The sequence below is a fragment of the Apodemus sylvaticus genome, chromosome 4 (genome assembly GCF_947179515.1).
Source record: "Apodemus sylvaticus chromosome 4, mApoSyl1.1, whole genome shotgun sequence".
Taxonomy (NCBI): Eukaryota; Metazoa; Chordata; class Mammalia; order Rodentia; family Muridae; genus Apodemus; species Apodemus sylvaticus.
This window is the reverse complement of record NC_067475.1, coordinates 29,820,136-29,843,857: the sequence shown is the minus strand read 5'-3', so window position 1 is coordinate 29,843,857 and position 23,722 is coordinate 29,820,136. Positions and strand designations below refer to the sequence as shown.

Below are 23,722 nucleotides of genomic sequence, written 5' to 3'. Positions count from 1 at the left end.
GCTGGTATTATAAATATCACTTTTAAGGTATCTTTACTGAAAACAAAAGTGCTTAAATATTTTTAAGTATTTTCAGGATTCTTATGTTTAAAAGACCCCTTTGCTCCTGAAGACGACCATTGAGACTCTAAGATAATTAATTTTGAGAAACTACTGCCAACCGGGCAGGGTGACACACAGCTTCAGTTTAAGGGTCCTTTACCTGCATTTATAAATAGTCTCTCCATCATACAGTTCTCTAAGCAAGTCCACCCAGAATCCAGCATGAATTTTATCTCTCATCATTTTTTTTTCAAAATGTATTTGGTTATTTCTTTTAGTCTTAGAGTGAAATGTTCTCTTCTGCCTGCTAGAAAGGACTGCCTTCTAGAGAGGAGGAGGCGGGATCTGTCCTCTGTCCTCCAGTGAGGAGCTGGAAGCCTGCAGATTGAGCTCATGACAACTACTGTTTCAGTTTATGCTTTCTCTGCTGTGCTAAGAAGTACAGGGGGTAAATAGAACGTGCTTGGGTCATAACCCTTTAAACTGTGTGGCAGTTTGGGGAGGGGGCTCTACTGAATACAGAGATGGCCTTTCCTAGGCTAGTAGTCAGCCATGATTATTAAGAAAGAGTAGAGATATCACCCAAACTTCTCATGAGCTAGATGCAGCTTCCTTTGTGCTTTCCCCTACAGTGGTACCCAAATGCAAATCCAGTATGCTGCTTTTCTGCTTAGAATACTTGGATTTTCTTACTAGCAGAATAAAGATCATTATCATAAATAGCACAGGCACAGTCTAGCCTCCACCTCCTTTTTATCTCACACTTAATTTCCACTGCCTTGTCCTTCCCTGCCTTAACTGGGCACATGCTTCCTTCCCCATGGTAACTACAAAACCTCTGCCTCAGGTCTTCATCCTCTGCTCCACTCCGATCCATTTCTTTGTCCAAACTTTTATTTATTCTTCAGGATTTAACCTTGCCATCACTTCCCCAGAAAACTCCACCCTGTCACCCCAAACTAATGTAATCTATCACGGCAGCTCATACATCTCTTTTACAGTTTTCTATGTGTAACTGTATCTTTTAAATTCCAAAGTTCTATTTTTATTCATCTGATCATACTTTAATTACTGAGTAGATGTGTGTGTGTGTGTGTGTGTGTGTGTGTGTGTGTGTGTGTGTGTATAAGCTACTGCTTAATGGATGTCTTTATTTCCTAAACTAACAGTAATAGTCACTTAGTGCATCAGAATTCTAAAGTACACGAAGCATAAGCTATGGCACCTTCTGGAGGATATAAACTCAGAATAATGGATATGTCAGCTGAGTTAGCTGGACGCATTAACCTGCAACAGAACAGTTTCCAGCTGGGGCTGGTGACCTCTAACAGTTGTAAATGGGGTTTGACTTAGCGTCTACTTTGCAAATATTTTTCAGTATCAAATTTGCCCTGAGACAGTGAACTTTAAACTATGCCCGGTTGTGCCAGTGAACTTGATAGCACCAGGCTGTAGCCAGTTGAGGACCACAGCTTAACTGGGTCAGCGTGGTTTTCACAGTTTCCACTGATGAGTACATCTCAAGCAACTCTTCCTTTCTCTTTTCCACTTTATTTTGAAATTTAATTTTCTTCCTCCTTAGAGGATCTGACTTTGTTTAGATGAAATACTCCAGTGACCATGGACATTTTTAGAGAAAGCTGTTTTCCTTAAGCTCCCTGTCAGCTTTGTTCGCGGTCATATTGCGGGCAGCATCAACATCCCATTCAGCGCAGCCTTCACGGCCGAAGGAGAGCTCAGCCAGGGCCCGTCCACCACCATGCTGCACAGCTTCAAGGGGAAGGTCATTGTGATTGTGGGGCACGTGGCCAAGCAAACAGCTGAGGTAAGTGTGCTCGGAGATGTCCTCAGCCGCTCCTGTCTACTGTCTAGGTTGTTGAAAATATGTTTCTTCAGAGTCAGTCATGAATAAGTCTAGCTGTACTCATCTCTCTGTACGCTTACCTAGAGGAGCTTGCCTCTTATGGAAGCCTCCTTCCCCTCCACACACACATTCCGCCTCTAGTTCTCAGCATCAGGATGACTAGCAGGAGGCTTAGGAAACACCAGTGGTGGCTGCTGATGTTGTCAAAAGTCTGTGTGTTAAGACCTTAGTTGTAAGATGGGTAACACTAAAAGGTGGGACTCAGGAGTGGGCCCTAGTGGGAAGCCCTGTGGTAGGTGGAGGTTTGCTATCTAGGGGACTTTTGGAGCCGGTGTGAAGACCATTAGGACTTCTACAGTACCACCATCAGCAGTGGGCACTGACTGTAGACCTTCGGTGTCCTGCCTTTGCAACAAGGAGCTAATTAAGCCTCCTTTCTTTATAAAGTTAGCTACCTCCATTATTCTGTTATATGGAACATAATATGACAGCATAGGTCTTCAGGTTTTTTTTCTTAACCGTTTTTTGAAATCTCAAAAACATAGACAGAACTTCTGTGAGAGCAGCAGGTCTGGACTGGAGCACAGGCCCTGGAGTCGCACTGGTGGGGTCTGTGGGGCTTGGGAGATGCGTTTACCCAGAAACTCAACTGTCAGGGGTCAGTGTCAGATCCGGAAACAAGAGTTGAGCGGACTGAGAGAGGGATTGAGTAATTCTAAGCAAACTGACAAATAAAAAGTACATATGATGACCAAAATTGCTACAGAGAGAGAGAGAGAGACAGAGACAGAGAGAGAGACAGAGAGACAGAGGGAGGGGGAGGGAGGGAGGGAGACAAAGAAAGAAAGGAAGGAAGGAAAGACATCAGAGACTACAGCATACAAAAGCCAAGCAGGGTTGCAAATGTCATCATCAGAGCCTGTAGAGAACATAACTGTTGTTGTGGTGCAGAACCTGTCCCATGCAAGCCTGCCCAGAGCGGGTAAAGAGTACTTCCTAGGAAAGTAGCAGTTACTTGGTGCTAGAGAGGCTGAGGGCTGAGCTGTCCCAGTCTTACCAATCAAACAAACGCCATGGTGCTAGGGCAGAATGAATCAGGAGACCAAGCAAGAGTGGACCATGTGTTGGAGACTTAGGAGGGGAGGGGAGTGGCAAAGGACTTCCACAGGTTGTTCCTGACTTCCACGTGTGAGTGTGCCTTTTCACTACTCTCTTGTCTGCACTGAGGCAGGAAGGCCATCCACTGGGTGGTGCCACTCCTGGGTTATGTAAGTGGACAAAGGAAGCTGAGCACCCTGTATTCCCTGATGTCTTTCCTGACTGCAGACACAGTGTTACTAGCTGCTTCCAGCTTCTGCCACCTTGACATGATTATACTCTTGCATTGTGAGTCAAAATAAAATCCTTTCTTCATTGCTTTTGTCAAGTTTTTTTAAATCATAGCAAAAGCAAAAGTAGCTAAGACAAGGTAGAATTATTCTACCCATCTCACTGAGAGAGCTTTGGATACAGTTTACCTAATGTGCCTGCCCAGAGCCCCAATCATAATTTGTCTTATCACTCTGAAGCGCTGCATTTAGCTCTGCTCGAGAGGCCTGTGAGTCTGAATGCTGCCGTGGGCCCAGGCCTTTAAAGCAGCTTCTTCTGCCTTTACACACAGCACAGCAGGTCATCCCAGTGCATGGACCAGATTATGGCCCCATTCTCATTAAACAGTCACCACTTGAAAGCTTCTAATAAGAAGTTTAAAAATCTTTAAACTGCCAACTGCTTCCAAACATCCTAGTCATTAATCTGTATCATTTATCTAATTTTGCCATACAGGTAAAACAAATCTGTCAATGCATAGATTATTTCTATTAATACATCAATAATCTGTTATGTACAAATCAAAATAAATCAAAGTTCAAAATATGAAGGAAATATAGAAGAATGAGTACTCACGTGTAGTAGAGGATAGGTAACTAACGAACCATCTTATTCTAAATTAGCATGTTTATTAGAAGTCAGGTACTAGTAATTTCATTTTACATCCCTTTTGCTGTAACATTTATAGATAATAATGATTAAAAATTGTATGCACAGCTACTAATGCTTCAATCCAGTGACCAGTAGCTTATTTGTGACAGTTTTAAATTGGGATAAAGGTCTATCTTTAATGATGTTTTTCAAAGGTCAAAGACAACTTCAGACACTTATTTGTACTGTTTCGTATTCTCTTCTGCTACCCAAGACCTGTGCAGCAGCATAAGTGCTTCCTTCATAGCCACTGAATTAAATGCATGTCAGTTTGAAGCATTGGAATCCACCGTCTGCCTGTGTTCTCCTGAGTGTCTTCTCCTCATTCTGCTGCCCATTGCAGATCCACTCTCTGCTCTTCTTCACACTGCTTTTCAGCCCTCAAAGGAAAATGCCTGTGGGTTCTAAATCCTAGTTGTTCATCCAGTGGGAAGCTCTGAGAAGTTATGGGTTAAAGAGCAGGAAGCCTTCTCTCCTGGAAGGCTTCTCTCCACGATTCTCATATGAGACCCCGGGTTGTTTCCAGGAGTGGTAACATTTTCTTCTGCCAGCCTTGGTTAGCCCTGCCAATGATAGTTCTCCTGTATCTCCCCATTCCTCTGTAATTATCTGTACCTCAGTTTATGCTGAGGTCATGTTAGAACCCATGCTGACATGGGGCAGTATTTAAAATCTGTGAATTTGTAAGCCTAGCTATGATGCTATGCTGACTTCCTTACTAGCTGTGTTAATTTGGATAAGTATTTACCTCTTCAAGTCACCATTTGTTCAATTACAAAGAGAATGAAACAGTTTCAAACTCAGCATTAATGTAAAGGTTTTTAACAACTTATGTAAAGTTCTTGAGGAACCTAATAGTGCTCACTACATTAATGTATGAGTATTGTAAAAGATCTGGAGTTTGAGTTTAGGAGCATAGCAGCGAAACAGGTCCTGACTAGCTGGCCCTGCCCAGCTTCAGTGCTCAGACAATGCACTGAGGTCAGGGTGCTGTGGCCATAGACTGATAAGGCAACTGTTCCCGCACAGATCAGTCTAAAGAAACAAGCACGGTCATTGGATGGTAAAGGAGTCAAAGACAAAATGTCAATATTACGTGTGTATGTATGGTCCCCAATACCAGAGCATAAAACAATGTAAAGAAATAAGTAGTGGAATTAAATTATACCCTAGATGAAATGGACTTAAGAGTTCTTCAGAACAATTCATCAAACAGCTGTCCAACATACATTCCTCTTACCCCAACATAAAACATTCCCCAACATAGAGTATGTAATAAGCAACAAATTATTCTCAACAAAATTTTAAAAACTTAAATACCACATATTTTTGTTAACAGTTCAAAAAAGTAAAAATACTAGAAAAAACTTTATAAACTATAAATGCCTGTGAGTCAATTTATTTTTTGAATAACCAATGGATTAATGAAGTTAAGAAAGTTTCAAATTCTTGAAATAAATGGACATGGAAATACAATATACCAAAGCATATAAGACTAAGTGGACTTCACTGAATTGATGCAAGAATGATGGAGTGTATGCAAATCAACAAATAAGATAAGACCACACAACAGAATGACTTGCAGAACCATATGATTATCTCACCTGCTGCTAAAAAGGGAGCATTTGACAACATGCTTTATACAACATTATACAACATTCTTGTGTATAATAGAATTGCTAAGTAAACCAGGTATAAATATAATAAAGACTATAAGAAAGCAGCTAGCATTGTATTGAACAGTCCACAGCTGAGCACTTTTTCCTAAGACCTGGCACAAGACTCCATTGCCCACATTTATTCAACATTATGCTGGAAGTGTCAAAATCAGAAAAGAAAGAAACCAAATTATCACTGCTTGACACTGACACGATTTGTACAGAAAACACCCAAGCTACAAAAGAAAATGCCAAAACTAATGAAATCGTCAGTATCAGACACAAAATCAGTAGTGATGCTGTTTGTCAGTAGCAAATATGAAATAGAAATCAAGAGTGCAATCTATTATAGCCAAAGAAAGGAAATCAGGGCTGGGGAAATACTCCAGTTCACAAGTAATTGCTGCTAAAGCCTTAGGACCTGAGTTCAATTCCCCACAGATCATATGTAAAGAAAATTGGATACAATAATGTTCTGTCAGCCCAGCACTGCGGAGTCAGAGATGGGAGAATCTCTGCTTCTTGCTTACCAGGCATTCTAGCTAAATGAGTGTTCTTCAGGTTCAGTGAGAGAACCTGTCTCAAAAAAAAAAAAAAAAAAAAAAGTCAAAGGGTGTCTGAGGAAGACATCCTCTTTCAAATCCTGCCCTCCATACACACATGTGCACATCAAAACAAAAATGAAATCAATATGCCAAGGAAACACACCCCTGTTCGTTATAGTCAAGAAGTAGAAACTGCCTCAATGTCTACCAGGTAATGAATGGATGAACTATTATGTGCTAAATACTTACAGTAGATTTAGCCACAGAACAGGGAAATCCTGCCATTGCTGACGGTGTGGTTGAACTGGAGATCATTATGTTAGGTGTAATATGCTAGGCATAGAAAGCCAAATATTGTGATCTCCCTCATTGGAATCTAAAAACCTTGGACTTTATAAAGCAGAAAGTAGAGTAGTGGTTGCCAGAGGTTGAAATGAATGTACTGTCGCAGTTACACATCAAGGAGACGTGTGCTGCTGCACAGCATGGTGAATGTAGACAGCACTGTGCACAGTCCAAACACTAGGAGAAAGGATTTTAGGTTCTTATCATAAGGAGATAATAAATGTGTAATGAAATAGATATTATAATCAGATCTAAATACTACACAATCTTTACAAATGTTGAAATACTGTTTATTAATATATTCATTCTTTGTTTTTATCTATAAATTAAAACACATTTAAAACATATACTTTGCTGGGCGGTGGTGGCACACGCCTGTAATCCCAGCACTCTGGGAGGCAGAGGCAGGCGGATTTCTGAGTTCGAGGCCAGCCTGGTCTACTGAGTGAGTTCCAGGACAACCAGGGCTACACAGAGAAACCCTGTCTCGAAAAAAAAACCAAATCAAATATATATATACATATATATATATATATACATATATATATATATATATATATATATATATATAGAAAAACAGTGACTAGGAATTAATGATTTGAGAAACAGTAAAAACTACATTGCAACTACAAAGTACTGCTGAAATGAATTGATGGTCTGAGTAGATGGGAGGATGTCTAGTGTTCATGGACTTGAAGATCTAGTATTATTTTGACAAAAAGGCTAGGGCAATGATGTTATGATTCTAATGGCATGTTTCATAGAAATAGAAAAAAATCATCCTATAATTCATATGGATTGTTTAAATACCAAAATAGCCAAAAACAATCTAGAAAACTCAGAGTCAGAATCAGATGCACATTTCCTAGTTTCAGAACATCCTGCCAGCCTTCAGAAATCAAAGCAGTGCAAAGCAGCCCTTCCATGCAGAAGGAGTCTAAGTCACTGAACTGAATTTAACACGTAGTACAATATTTCTAAATACTCCGGGGAAGCAGAAGTGAACCATAAGCATAGAATATGGCAGCACCAAAACCACCCATCTGACATACAAACTAGGACTCGCATCTTGTAATATAAATATTGAGGTATAGATATAACTATAACTGGTTTTCATCCTGTGGGTTACAATGGAGGTTTGACAAACCTATTCTCCAAAAATATTTGCATTATTATTTATAAGGATAGCAAAATTATAGTTGTAAAGTAGCAATGAAAATAATTTTATGGTTGAGGGTCATCACAATATGAGAAACTATTACAGGGTCCCAGCATTAGGAAGGGTGAGAACCACTGCTAAATGATGACCAAATGTATTCAGTGTAGATTGCATCTATATTGGTCAAAATTATAAGATTAGGAAGATCTTTATACCAACAGGTTTAAGGTCAACTCAGGCATAATATTATATTTAAAATGAAATTCACAGGGAAGCCTCACCTTTGTGTGATTAAAATGATAATATTTTCCAAATTTCACAGGATAAAAAGTAAAATAAAATTTGTTTTAGAAAGCATAAATATATCTCCTGCAAAACTCAAAGTGTTGAATGAGTCCCAGACTAGTGTAATCTAACGCAGAGCTATTTAACACAGTCTGCCACCTGTGTCATGCTGTGACTGGCCGAATGTTTTAAAAGGAAGATCTTACATTCTTAATGAGTTCACGCAGAGGAATTTTTACTTTAGATACTAACCAAACACTTCTAAAAGGAAATCTGTTTTCAGTACCCATAACAACCATTTACTCACACTACTCTTCTCTCAACTAAAGTCTCACAAACCTCCTGATAAGCCCCATGGTGAATCCATCTTTCCTAGAAGAAACTGTTGCTTAGTGAGAATGACACCTTAGGATAATACTGTGAAGCTTGCAGGGATAATGCTGTGAGATGTAACTCTAGAGATAGTAACAAGTCTCAGGCCGATAGCTGGCCAGAAGAAGATTAAATCTCAATATGGATTCTACTCAACTTAATATGGAAACATAGGAAAAATAAGAAAAATATATCACTGGTTAGCTATAAGCAGAATTATTCTACTTTAGGAAAATGTCTGAACACAGTCCAAGGATAGAGTCGTGTGAGAATTTTGAATGCTTGTGAGAAAACAAGGGAGGAGTCTTGTGACCTCAGTTACTACAGAACACGGTAAATTATTCTTGGAGTGTGTTTTCATTCTCCTCACAGGTAGAGTGGAAAGGAGTGAGTTTCCTGTAGCTATTACTCATATGCTTCTATGGACAAATGCTTTTGCTATGTGCAGTGTGTCTTTGTAGTTGTACATTTTACTCTGGTGACTCTTCTTAACCCTCAGAGTATATATTGTCTGATGCTCTGAATAAAGATGGTTATTGTATAATACTTTAGTCTAACTTATTTTTAGGCTTCTGGTCTCCCAGGTTCATGCTGGCAACTAAAGTAGTAAACAAGGGAAAAATCAGATGATTGTACTCAGTCCATTATAGCAAAATATTGAGTATTAAGGGCTTTAAAAATAGAGATTTTTCATTAGGGGGTGGGGGCACATGCCTTACTCATAGGACTTGGGAAGCAGAAGCAGGCAGATTTCTTGTGAGTTTGAGGCCAGCCTGGTCTACACAGAACAGCCAGGGTGATACAGAGAAACCCTGGAGACAGACATGCACATGTGCATGCATGTACACACACAAACAGGTGGAGAGAGGGGGAGGGGGAAGAGGCGGGAGGGAGGGAGGGAGGGAGGGAGGGAGGGAGGGAGGGAGGGAGGGAGGGAGGGAGGTTGGTTGAAATTAATTTATTTTCTCAGTTCTGGTTTGGCTTGCCAAATTAAACTGTTCCCAAGATCCTGTTGATTCAGTGTCTAGTGAAGACCTGCTCACTAGTTCATAGATAGCCATCTTTTCATTGTGTCTTCCCATGACAAAGAGGTAAGGAAACTCTCCAGGGAGAGTTTCATAAGAGCACCAAGGTTAAGGGTGTAGCTTAGTGGCAGAACCCATGCCCAGTGTGGATGAGCCCCTGTGTTCAATGTCTAGGATGGAGTTGGGGGAGATAATGGATGGTGGGCATGTGAGCAGACAGTTCGCTTATGAGGCTTCCACCCTCAGACTCCTATCACCTCCCCTAAGCCTATCCTCATAATGTTATCACTATGGCTATCAAAATGTGGACTTAATAAGAACAATACAGACCCAGACCATTGCACTCTTCTCTATTAATACTGTTTCCCTCCTTTGCTCAAGTTCTTCCTACTCATCTTGAGGAGATTATCCTTCTACACCTGCATGCTCAAAAGAATAAATGATTCCCAAAACCCTTAAAGCCAATTGAGCATACAGATTGTCTCTATAGAAACCACTGTAAATCAAGATAACTAGCTACTTAATTCTTCAAATTCATGTATTTTAATGTAATTTCTATGCAGTCTTCTATATTTTTAGAAAGTAGAATACATGTCTTTATCATTGCTTTCAACCCTCTAGATAAAGAATGGGACGTATTCCTTGTCGGTTTCAGGTGACCCCTTCCCACTTGTCCGGCCTGTTAGCACGTACTGTAGTCAGCCTTGGACTTCTCCTGATTTTTTCCATGCCATTCTTGTCACTGAACATCTCAGTCTGTGGATTTATGTCATATGAAAAGGAAGGTTTTAAATATTGCAGCTTGAACACCATAGAATGTTGAACACTGTATAAAAGTTAACAGTGAAAACTAATTAAGTTTCACTTAATAAGTTAACTAGTTCTACATAATTCTGGTTGACCAAATGGTGGGCAGTAGCTTACTTTGATAGACCTATGAACTGAAAACTGTCCTTTAGCTATTCAGAAGCAACTTATCCTCATAGCTTTTCCTACCCTCAATGGAGTAACACGTCTTCATCATCTGTATAGGAATGTAGTAAAGGAGACCCTAACCCACTAGTCTAGATTTTGACCATTTACTTACCATGCTTACTAGAAATATTCTGTCTAAGGTGTGGTCAGCTCTAGAGCCAACTCATATCTGTTTTCCATAACAAATGCCAATCCATCCTCTGGGCACTTGCTTGCATGCCCTGCTAAGAAGAAAAGTTATCTTGTCCCAGTATGTTATTCTATCTGCCCACCCTGCCTCCCACCACTTAATTACTCCTCGCCACAGGAATGTGTGTGGATGAACAAGAACTAAGCACAGGAGCCCTCTCGCCTGACCTGCAGAGGCTGGAACTTGGCTGTGATCCATCACAGCCCGAAATGTTTGGAATCTGAGTTTTTATCATATACATTCTATGCATAGTCGACACCATGTGATAGAGCCAGGGCTGGCACACAGTGTGGGTTTACTGTTGTCAGTTGTCTAGTATAAACAAAAGATGAAAAATGATTATTGCTGAAATCCACTTCCCAAATATACAGATCAAAGGGAAATAGACCAGAAGATGCCCTGGGCCTCCTGACACACAGTGTTATTAGATGATGGAATTTTATCAGAAGTGCTATTCTCTAACATGAGCCAGTGTGCATTTTCTTAGAAATAAGAGCTATTTAAAATAAATCTACTATCAGATTGACTTTTTAGATTTTTGCTCTACAGAGAAGACTAGTGTGACTTAAATATTTTAATATACAATATTTAATTTAATGTAATATTTAATATGCAAATACACACACACACATACACACCCACACACACATACACACCCACACACACTCGCGTATGCTATCTTTGAGAGAAATACAGTTATCCTATGATTGGCAAAAGGGTATTTATGACCTAGTAAGTATTAAGACTCACTGGCTGTGGGTGGATCACCATGGGTGCATCCAGGTGTTTACCAAGAACTACCTTATATCTAATTTGTCTATTTCTTAAATCTGAATTATATATGCTGTAAATGTAAATTCTTCTATTTAGAAAAGTAAATAAGGAAAGGGAAGAGGAAGGAAAATATTTGGTTCCAGAATTTCTGTAGACCAGAGCGATGAAAGCAATCTTAAAAAGGAGGCTTGCTCACATTATATGGGGATTAGACCTTGAGAGGCAGGCGTAGACACAGGAAAGACGGTGGAGAGTGAAGTGACTGTAATCTAAGGCAGATTGGTGTGTGTGTGGAGGGTGTTGTCTTTATTTTTAAAGATAACCTGTCTGTAGCACAAGCTGGCCTCAAACTTGTAACAGTTTCCCACTGTACCCTCCGGGTTGAACCTCCAAACCTGGCCATTCGTTAATCATTAGTTTATTGATTAGTTTATTTTAAATAGTTTATTTTTAAATATTTTTAAATAGTTTAATAGTTGTAAATAGTTTATTTTTAAATAGTCAGTGCCATGTTAAATGTTAAATATTACAGCGTCCAGAATTTGCATCAAAGAGATAAAAGTGTGACAATATTATATGGAAGCAATAGTGAAATAAATTCAGTGTGTTATGGTGAGCTGAGCTGAGTTGTGGGTTCATTGCCATTCTGTTCTGTCCTCACATGTTTAACATGAGAAACAATGAGAAGAAATGAAGTTAAGGTAGCAGCTATAGAAAAAAGAAAGTCAAAATACAGAAATATTTAGATTTAATTCATTATAGTTAGTCATGTAACTCTTTATGTAATACAAACTGTTAAAAAGTATTTAAGACAGATTCCTAGTACTATCAGATTTTCTGATCCCAAAAGTAGATTGTTCAAAACCAGAAACAATGCTTAAAAGTTTGTTGTAACCTTAATGTATACTATATTAAGGATTTCAAATCTCATCGACACTATTAAAACAGTTGTCTATAAAACTCTGTCATAAGTTTTCTTATAAACTTTCACCTTTTTAAATGAAGAATTAGAATTTTCTATTAACTGTGGTTTTAGCATCCTTGCCAAAATTCATGTTGAAAATCACTTGTCATTAACATCATGACATGTAGAACCTTTAAGTTTTTATCCAGTACACTTCCCTCAAGAGAAAGGGCACCAGCGAGCTGACTCTCATGACTAAAGGCTCCTGCTAGAAGAGAAGTCTGACTTTCTGCCATGTTAAGACGCACGAGAGGTTCTCCCTGATGCAGCTCTCAGTGTTGAGCGTCCCCTGTTCCGGGACTGTTTAAAAGTATTCTTTCATCACAAAGTACCTCATCTATGACATGCTGTTATAGCAGCCTCAGGACCACTCCTGAGGTTCCCTGCTAGTCCTGTGCTTTCCACAGCTGCCTGTGGCAGGGTACAATGTGACCTCCAGACCATGGCCTCCCCTTCCTGTCTTTGCAGTTGCTGCTTTCATCTCTGAGTGAATTTCAAAGGAAAAAAAAGTAGACACTTCTTAGTTGTCACTATATACCATTTCTGCGAAAACTCACATCACATTTTATAAAGTACAAATGAACTCTAGTAAGTGAAATGAAATACATGAATACAAAAATAGAGGGATAGAACAGTTACCTCAGTTACAGGAAGAACATAGTAAGGATTTGACTGAAGGGTGGCTGAAGACCTACATTGGCCATGTGGTGATGGGAAGAAGTCAGAGGCATACTTGATGTGCCATCCCAGTGTCACTGCTCTCAGATGCCTCATATGCTTCTCATTGTTGTTCATAAGATGTCCAGGTCTACTGACCAAGACCTTCAGGAACTGTCCCAGAAATGTCTTCAATGATCCAGGCCAGTCAGCATGATGCTAGTCAGAATTGCTATGCTCTCATGAAGAATTGAGAGAAAGGGAGAATCCCTTCTCTAAGCTCATAGATTCAGGAGTGTGCCCATCATGGAAGAGCATTGACTGAGCAGAGCCACTCTCAGCATAGAACCCAGGGAGCAGAGAGAAGGGATGTCCATTTTCCCTTTTACTTCTGGACCCTCGGTCTGTGGGATACTACTGGCCACTGTCAGGGCAGGTCCACACTTCTCAGTCAGCTATGGACACACCCAGAAATGTGTTTAATCTAGGCACGTCTTAGTCCCATCAAGTTCATAGGCAGGATTCATGACCACAGAATGTTGTTATAAATTTAGCTCTAGCCAACACCAGTTGACAGAGAGAAATATTTTTCTCATCTCAGACTTGTATGACTTAGGATCTTGATACATTCTTCAAAATTAAACAATTCACATGCATTACCAATGTACTATGACCTCATATTGTAATCCTGAATGTGTACCATATTCTCAGCATTCCAGAGTACCAGGAGTACTCACATGGCTAACACAGCTCCAGCCTCCACTCAAATAAGTGCATAACCCCAGCTCCTTATTACTGCATTCTTACAAGTTCCCTCACTCAGTACCATGTCCATCCAGAAGTAGCATTGTTGGGGAAGTTAGGATGGGGCAGGTCAAGTGGATAAGACAAGGCTTCTCTGGTTTTGAGCAGTGTGTTAGTTGTCCTGTCTCCAGTATGAACTTTGAACTCATAAAGGCAAAGGTTAAATCAGGCAATGTAGTTGTCCTTCTGTGGTGGCTTGGATGAGAAAGGCCCCCATTTGTTCCTCACCTAAATCTTGCTGAATTGGGACTTTGTGTTTGCTTGCTCTGCTCCTTCGCCTGCCGTCTAGATTTCTGCAGGATCCCATACAGTGCTTCTCTTGTACCTTATCTGTCCGCAGTGCATGTGCCCTGGCCTTATTTAACCTCAAGTACTCTGTGGCTACTCAAAAATTCCACTTCACTCATTTTCCTGCTCATAGAACTCAATTTCCTCTGGACAAACAGAGCTCTCTCTTAGTCCAAGCTAAGAAGCAAGATAAAGAAGGAAAACAAGGTGGAATGGCACCTACAAAAGCCTGCTGTGTGCACACACTGTGGTTTGAGATGTGCTTCCCCAAGCTCTCCAAGTGCATACCAGTACTGTGAATACCCACAGAGTTAGGATAAAAACACAAGACTTCATCCATGCAGTCTCAGAGTCTCTAAACCTTCCCCCAGCATGTCCAGATCTGTCTTTCCTCATAGACCTTGGCTGTATAGCCCCATTCTTCCACCTAGGACTGCACTCTAAATATGGGAGTTTTAGGTCCCAGACTAATCAACCTCAACGAATCCCATTATTCAATATTGGTTTCTCAATACTGGCTGTCATTGGCATCAGCTAGGGTAGGCTCTAAGCAAACAACTGCTGTTGGAGTTCAGCTCAGAAGTTCATTACTAGTCTGGCATGGACCTAGATACTGCTGCTTACTGACAGCACCTCTGCTGGCATTATCCCCCGGCCCACTGGAGCACCCTGAACTTCCATCAAGGGTACTGCTCAGTATGTCCAGCTGGGGTGTTCTCCTGTGGAATCTACAGTCTGCGACCCTTTCCCCCAGTGTGCAGTCCCTCCAGCATGTGCTGATGCTGCTGAAGGTCTGCCTGAGGAGGAGGGGCGGATAGAAACATTTGCCTACATGTACGGTTCTCCCTGTCCCACTACAGATCTCCATCCATGGTGATTTGACTTTGTCTCACACTGAGAGCCACATCCAGCATCTTCAAAGCCTTTTCTTGTCTCTCTAACCTCAGGCTATCACCAAATCACTGTATCATCAGTGTAGCAACTTTCACCATCAAATTTGAATTCCTACTCACTTCAGGAGTCAGTAATGAAAGAGTAATGGAGTGGGAAGAGCGGTGAAACAGCTCTCCCAACTCCTGTTAAATGCAGAAACTCTTAAGTGCCCTAAACAACTTCTCTCGTAGTCCCATACTGCATTCCATTAATTGTTTAGGTACCATTTCCTCCATTCATAAACGGTCCAAACCTAGAACAGTGTAGAGTATTGACTAGATGCTCGGGGAAATGTATGACTAATAAATGAACAAGTAAATAAGCAGATGGAAAAGAGGCTGGAATTGGAAAAGATGGAGAAATATAGCCATGGTTCTGATATAGGACCAGTATTAAACATGAGTGATTGGAACCACAGAGAATCAGAGCAAACCTCCCAATCTTACATGGAAATCCAACAGTTGCCTTTTATTCTGCCTACTGAAATGTAGTTTGCATCCTGTCAAGGCAATCTGAACTGCTCTGTCTCCTGGTGCTCCCCTCTACTTCGCTTTGTCAGACCACCCACGTCACGTAGCAGCAACCTGTTTGAGATTGCTCCTCTGCCTCTTTTGCCATCCCAACTCCCCTGTGTTCTGTCCATCCACAGTAGAAGTCTTTCCAGCTCTACAGCATTCGTTAAGAGATTAGTCAAGAGGGCAGTGGTCCTCCTCTACTCATTCTCCTACTTTCAGAGTGTTCTTAAGTGCTGAAGGCTGAGGGCTTGCCCGCAAGGCCCTTTTGGTAATGCAATGTTATCTAGGATTTCCACCCTCCATGGTAATTATACTGCTGCATGTGGGGAATGTAGCTGTGTCTGTAATCATATGGTAAGGGAGTGGGACTCAAAGACTAGTGAGCCAGCAGGGCGGAGAGAAGATGAGCCCCTGAGGCCTGTGTGCCTACAGCTTTCAGCATGTAGTAACACAGTTTCTCCAGCACTGTTTATGAGAAAAGATCCCAGTCTGAATTTGAACTATAAATGGCCACTTGACTTTTGGGAGCTTATAAGCTTGGTGGAGAAAGAGGCATAGTCAGCGGTACTGATGTCCATTTATCTGAGTCTCAGTAAGAAAGGCTGCACTCGCAGTCCATCAGTGTATGCTCTGCCTACACACTGATACCTTTATCCTTTTGTACAATTGTCCCTGAATTACCTGCCGTAGACTCATTTAGGGAGGTTTGAAGTTTTTTACATATCTTTTATCCTCATCTGTTTATTTTGTATGACTTTGTGGGCTCATGCACCATAGAAGAGTTATTTTTTAAAGTATACATCTTTGAGCCCCAGGTCAATAAAACACAGTCTCTGGGACTGAGGCCTTGAACTTACCCTGACCGAACTACTCAGCTGGCTCTTTTATTTCCCAGGTGTAGACCACTGTGCCAAGACCTAACTATTACACTTCAAATATCCACAAGAAGCTTTCCTTACAGCAAAGCATTTCAGGAGCAAGCCTTCTTTGAATGGGAATAGACAGTCAGGAGCCTGAGAGGCCATGTCTGGCAGAAGTCTGTGTCTGCATAGCATTTACAGAAGATCTCCTGGAGGAGTCCTTATGTAATTCTAGTTGACCTCAAAATGTTAATTTTGTTGCTTCAAAAACATGCTATGACAGGAATGTGGCCCTGAGACATCCTACACAGAATTGTTGTGATAATTTTTATTTTACCATAAAATCTAAACTTCTTCAAAATAGATTTGGGACTGATTTAACTCTTATGGAAGGTTACAGAGTAACTACAGAAAGGAATGGCAGTAAGTCTCTGGGAGAGAGGCTAACCAACTAGAAAAAGTTTATTCTCTCTACAACCTTACACTACATTTAAATTATTTACAGTGGATACTTGTTAAAGCACATAAGAGAGCAAAGAGACATGTTTATCCCCTAATAAAGCCTTGTTAGAAATAAATACATGCTTTAATTTATACTAAAAGACAAATGAATGAGCTATGCAAAAGTGACAACAGTAAACTAATCCTCTAAAAATGCCTATCTCTCCAGCCTGATACAGGATGTGATGGAAATACTCTGGATGATCTCTGTAACACTGTCCTCTCTTTGCAGTTTGCAGCTCATCTTGTAAAGATGAAATACCCAAGAGTCTGTATTCTGGATGGCGGCATTAACAAGATCAGGCCAACAGGCCTCCTCACGGTCCCCTCTCCTCAGATATGAAAGACCAAGTGCGTGGCTGACAAGACAGAGTGCCATCACCCCCTCACAGCCTGTTACCCTGGGACCCAAGAGGACATCAGACCACACTGCATTGCAAAATTTTCTCATGAGATAAATCGTGACTCAAATGGTCACCTATCTAGGCAAGAAATTTGGTTGTTCATGTATTGCTGAAAGAATTTTTTTAATAGTGAAATCCGATCATGCCACATAAATCCACACTGCCACATAAAACCAGAGGAATTCAGCTGACAGAGCAGATTTAGCACTGTCAAGAATCCAAGATGAACTGAGAAAACTGCTGTCCACTGCATTGAGCAGACTGTCTTAACAAAGGTGTTTAGAAAATAGGATGTGTCTCACCACCTCTTCTTTATGGAAGAAATTAAAAAGCTAGTTTACAGTAAATGTGGTATTTGGTGTGTGTGTGTGTGTGTGTGTGTGTGTGTGTGTGTGTATACATGGGTGTGTATGTGTTTAGACCATTGTGAAAAGTGGTAGCAGCATTCTCAGCGAATGGAACTTCAGAGACCAGCCATATTTGGTAACATATTTGTCCACTTCCTATAGCAGGAAATTGAAAGAATGACTCAAACAGCTTTTCTGACCTAACACTCAAGTCTTCATGGACAGAGACTACTTCCTTACCTGCACAAAGGCACAGAGCTGATATCTACTGTTTTACCACAGAACAGTTTTCTTCTTGTGAATAAAAAGAGCTCCTTAGACTGGCAGCAGGCATAGGCCTAAGCCAGGAGCTTTCCCAGTGCTGAGAGGGGAAGTGGACACAGCCCGTCTCTCGCCTCGCCACAAAGCCGTCTCCAGTTGATACCACTCACAAAGAAAAGTTAGTTTCTCCAGAGGAATCTCACTGAGGGTACAAGCACACAGAGCCAGGCCCCATGCCCAACAGTTGATGGCCAACAAAATATGAACTCAATTGTATTTTTAGATTTTTTTTGTCTGATATTGCTTTACTTGGCATTTTTTTACCGTTATTTTTTTCTTATATGATATTGTTTCTGATTGTGTGTTTTTATTGATTTTATTTGTGTGTATGTATATATATGTGTGTGTGTTTCTCTGTGCTGTTTTTGTATGTTGTTCTGTTTTATTCTGGTTTGTTTTCTAGATGATGAAAAAGAAAGCATGGAATTGGAAGGGTGGGAAAGATCTGGGAGACAATTAAGTAAGGGAAACTGTGATCAGAATATATTAAACAAGAAATTATTTTCAATTTAATAAAAAGATTCCTCTGTTCCCATCATTATATCTTCAATCTAGAAGGAAAGAAAGAAAAGAGGGAAGGCAAGATAGGGAAGACAGAAATAGGAAGAAGTAAGGAAGAAACATGAGCAGGGAAGAGAAGGAAGAGGCATTCCCTTCCCTTCCCTTAAAGACACAACTGACCTGGGACACTCCCTCCACTGTCAGAATGGTGAGCAGCCTGGACGCACATGGCGGCACCCAGGAAGACTGGGTGAGACTGCAGCCTCTAGCTGAAAACCATTTCCCCAGCTCCGAAAACCTGACTACAGTGAGAAGAAGAAATATGGAATCAGAAAAACTAAGACATTTCATCATTTGTAAGAGGAACACTTTTTTTTTTCAGATTTCTGAAATGGGAACATATCATTTTATTACTGAAATACATCCTTTGACTATTTTAAATGTTGTTTCTAAAGGATTCTTCATAACTTCTATTCTTCATCGCTGTGGAGACTGTCTTCTCTGAACATTTGTACAAGAACCTCAAGCTTCTGGGCCTGGATTTCATTCTGCTATGGTTTCTGTCTTTATTTTGTTTGCATCTGTTTTTAATTTTGTAAATATATACATGTGGGTGCAGGTACCCAAGCGGATGGTGTCATCTACTTGTTCTCCAACTTTTTTTTTCTTTTGATATTTTTGTTTGGGGCTGTAGGCTAGAATGTTAATTAGCTCACCAGTAGGCCAGCAAGCTCCTGGGGTCCTGCTGTATCCGACCTTCAGCACTAGGATTACACACACCACTACCGTGCCCAACTACTTAGTTGTGTTCTTGGCATCTGAACTCAGGTTTCCATACTTGAAAGGCAAGTATTCTACCCACTGAGCCATCTCCTCAGCTTGCATCTATGTAAAAATACACTTTGCAAACTATAAAATTCACCTAATATATTATATATAGTCATAACTTTGTACTGAAGTTAGTTGTAGTGCTTAATTCCAGAACATTTTCATGACCCAAAACAAAAATACTGTATTTATTTGCAGTCATTTTTCCAATAACCTCTACTTGGTCTTTGTTTTCATTTTCATGCCTAGAATAAAACAGGGACCTAACTTCACTTTTGCATGAAGATATCCAGGTCAATTAAATTATACTTGATTATTCACCAAATAGCTTTTGAATTATTTACTATGTAAAATACTAATGTGACCAATAACTATAATTTTGTGATTTTTACATAGTTTATAAAGGAAAGCAAATAGGATTAGAAAAAAAAATGACTACCATTATCTAACGCCATCTTTTGACCAACGTGAACCTTGCCAGTGCTCAGCTTTTCTTAGGTCTTTGGTGGTTTATTTCCACAGTAAGAATGCAGCACTGATAACCAACTCAGAATTGTTCCTGGCCTTACCTTGCTCAGAGTCGCCCAGGTGTGACTGGGCAGAGTGACAGATGGGAGAGGTGAAGACATAAGCATTGTGAAGAAACCATAAGGAGAGAGCTGTGGTTCACCGCATCAGGATCTTTCATGTGATTTTTCTTAAGTCATAACACATTTAGGCTTGTTCTAAATGATGGGGAAATGTATTAACATAAATTTTAAGTAATATTTAATATTCTTAACTACAACATTCACAGTGTCTATGGTTGTTAATATTGTCAGTTTGACAGAGTCTACACTTACCTAGAAGACACTTCTCTTAGGCATGTTTGTGGGGGAGTTTCAACCACATTGGGTTGATTGAAGTGGGCTGCCCCACCCTAACTAAGAGAGGCCCTCTTCTAGTAGCTGAGGTTCAGGATGGAATAAAGTAGAGAAAGAACACTGCACATCATCCTTCACTCCCTGTGTCCTGACTGAGGATGTGATGTGACTAGCAAGCCCAAGCTTCTGTTATCACCGCTTTCCTTCTGTCATATTCTGTATTCTAAAACTGTGAGCAAAAATACTCCCTATCCTATGCTGTTTCTGTCAGGGTACTTTACCCCAGAAACAGAAAAAGTAATACAGCATGCTAACCTGTAGCAGATCATATCAATAAAGGTGCCCTTAGCAAGCGTGTCTCAAAGTAAACCTGTGATGTATAGGAGTCCTTTATGGTAAATTATTGACCCCTACTCTGTCACTATTAGAGCCATTTCTGGCACCTGTAGTTTCTTCTATCCACAATGCCCTTGCTACCACCAGCAGCAACACACACATTTATTTATTCTTCATGATCCAACAACAGTGGCCTCTCTTCAGTCCTCTCTGATTTATCCATGCTTTATTAATAGCCTCAAGTCTGACAAGATAATTCTTCTCATGTCTCTAGAGACATACATTACATCATTTGCTATTACTGACTCACATTTGTGTTCCGTAGTAAAACAGGAGCTACTTTGAGGTCAGTGACAACGAGCTTCGGCACCACAGCTCATGAGAGATGCTCAGTTACTATAAAATTGAGTTGAATTTATGTTTTTTTAATGTATATGGAAGGAGAAAAAAAACATCTCATAGTAAGTTTTTTGTCCTTCTAAACTTATCTATACCCCCAATGGCATCTGAATAGGTTGACATCAATAGCTCTTTGAGAATTCTGTAAGTTGGAACAGATAACCTCCAACATGGTGGGTTAAATGAGTCCCATCCACCTTCCAAAGCATAGAGTTGCATGACATTTTAAATATATAAAATATCTAATAATTAAGGTTGACAAAGAAATACGCATGCCAGAAATGAAAACAAGGTCCTGAGCAAACCCTGTGCGGCCTAGGCTTGGTGTGCAAGTTAGATGCAGTCCACGTCCACCCTGCTCTGTACTACCGCCTAGCTTTCCTGTCAAGATGCCTGGGGAAGTGCACCATAGAAAGGAAGAGGCGAAGACCTTTGCCCTTCAGGCAGAGGTGGTTCAGCTCATGTCCCTCACCATCAATACTTTCTATTCAAACAATGAAATTTTCCTTCAGGAGTTGATCTCTAATGCTTCTGATGCTCTAGACAAAATTCACTTTGAGAGTTAAAGCTGAAAATTGACATCATGCCCAATCCTTAGGAGCGCACACTGACTTCGGTGGCCATAGGTGTTTGCATGACCATGGCTGACCTCATTCATAACTTGGAAACCATTGCAAAATTCGACACAAAGGCATTCATGGAGGCGTTCCAGGCTGGTGCAGGCATCTCCATGATTGGTAGTTGGCTGTTGGATCCTATTCAGCCTATCTAGTGGTAGAGAGGGTAGTTGTGATCACAGAGCACAATGACGATGAGCAGGATGCCTGGGTATCTTTTCCTGGTGGATCGTTCACAGTTTGTGTGGACCACAGTCAGCCCATTGGCTGGGGTGCTAAAGTGATCCTTTGCCTCAAAGAAGACCAGAGTTCTTCGAGGAGAGGAGAACCAAGGACATGGTGAGGAAACACTCGCAGTCCATAGGATGTTCCTTCACTCTGTTTGGAGAAGGAACAAGAGAAGAAGATCAGTGATGACGAGGCAGGTGAAGAGAAAGGTGAGAAAGAGAAAGAAGATAAGGATGATGTGGAGAAGCCTAAGGGTGAAGATGTAGGATCAGATGAGGATGGCAGTGGCAAAGATAAGAAAAGGGAAATAAAGAAGATTAAGGAGAACACACTGATCAGGTAGAATTTAATAAGACTAAGACTATTTGGCTAAGAAACACATGATGAATCACTCAAGAGAAATGTGGTGAACTCTATTAAGAGCCTTACCAATGGTTGGGAAGACCACTGGGCAGTCAAGCGTTTCTCTGTAGATCAGTTGAAGTTCAGGGTATCTCTCTTCATTCCTTGCTGAGCTCCCTGGGACCTTTTTGAAAACAAAAACAATGACATCAAACTATATGTCTATTGTGTATTCATTATGGATAGCTGTGAGGAGCTGATTCCTGAGTACCTCAAATTTATGCATATCATGGTTGACTTCAAGGACCTGCCCCTGTGAATATCTCCCAATATATACTCCAGAAGAACAAGATCCTGAAAGTCATCCACAAAAACACTATGAAGTGTTTGGTTGAAAATGAAACTTGAAGAAATTTTATGAGACACTATCAAAGAATTTCAAGATTGGAGTTCTTGATGAATCTACTAACCATCATCAACCCCTCTCTGAGCTCGCCCACTGTCACACTTCTCAGTCTGGAGATGAGAGAACTTCCCTGTCAAAGTAGGTATCTCCCACGAAAGAGGCATAGAAGTCCACCTGCTAGATCACTGATGAGAGCAAAGAGTGGGCAGCCAACTCTGTCTTTGAGGAACACATGCAGGAACAGAGCTTTGAAATGGTGTATATAACTGATCCTATTGACAAGTACTGCATGCAGTAGCTCAAGGAATTAGATGGAAAGAGCCTGGTCTCAATGACTAAGGAGAGCCTGGAAGCACCAGGGAATGAGGCAGAGAAGAAGGAAATGGAGGAGAGCAAGGCAACGTTTGAGAATGAAGGAGATCTTGGATAAGAAGACTGAGAAGGCAACAATCTCCAATAAGCATATGTCTTCCCTCTGCTGCATTGTGACAACCTGTGGCTGGACAGCAAACAAGGAGCAGATCGGTGATGGTTCAGATACTTCAAGACAACTCTGCAATGGGCTACATGATGAACAAGGAGGATCTAGAGATAAATCTTGATTATCGCATTGAAGGGAACCTCAGAAGGCTGAGGTGGACCAAAATGAAAAAGCTGTCAAGGGCCTGGGGGTGCTGCTATTTGATACTTCTCTGCTCTCCTCTGGTTTCTCACATGAGGATCCCCAAACCCAACTGCATCTGCCTCATGATCACACTTGGCCTGGGCATTGATGAATATGGTGTGACAGAAGAGGAGCCCAGTGCTCCTGTCCCTCCTTCCACTTGAGGATGATGAGGATGCCTCTTGCATCCAAAAAGTAGACTAGAGTCCTTGGAAGCCTGTGCCCTCTGTATAGTTTCCCTGTGCCTTCCCCAGGAGCTTTAACAAGTCTTGACTCACCTGGCTCTGCTCAGGTCTACAGGATCTCTTCTGTCCTGTTCTTGTGTCTTAAGACAGGAAACACCCTCCCACTAAATAGCAGGGTTGAGTATTGTGTATTGTGAGGATTTTTTTTTTTTGCTGTGAAATTAAAAGTATGCAAAATAAAGAAGATGCCACTTTATATAAAGAAAAGGCAGGAAGGAAGGAAGGAAAGAAAGAAGGAAGGAAGGAAGGAAGGAAGGAAGGAAGGAAGGAAGGAAGGAAGGAAGGAAGGAAGGAAGGAAAGACTAGAGGGAGGGAAACCTATGAGATCCATGCATAGCAGGTACCAGCAGAGTATGTAGTAATTGAGGTGTAGCACACAGGGACACAAAGCATCATCTTGATTCTCCTAAAAGGGAGTTCATTTAAGACTTTAAAGTGACAACTTC

General features: G+C 40.8%; 1 protein-coding gene and 1 pseudogene across 3 annotated transcripts in view; both read left to right on the top strand.

Moving 5' to 3' along the window:
• The window catches only part of Tbck (TBC1 domain containing kinase), a 146,671-nt gene extending 127,696 nt beyond the window's left edge, over positions 1 to 18,975 (top strand). For all 3 annotated transcript variants that reach the window (XM_052179226.1, XM_052179224.1, XM_052179225.1), the window contains exons 25-26: positions 1,708 to 1,867; positions 17,008 to 18,975. In XM_052179226.1, coding sequence (XP_052035186.1) covers positions 1,708 to 1,867; positions 17,008 to 17,118 — 271 coding nt within the window. In that variant the 3' untranslated portion in view covers positions 17,119 to 18,975. The remainder of the gene's footprint in view (positions 1 to 1,707; positions 1,868 to 17,007) is intronic.
• A 1,932-nt stretch (positions 18,976 to 20,907) lies between these two features.
• On the top strand, positions 20,908 to 23,487 carry LOC127682680 (heat shock protein HSP 90-beta-like; annotated as a pseudogene).
• The last annotated feature ends 235 nt before the right edge of the window (positions 23,488 to 23,722 follow it).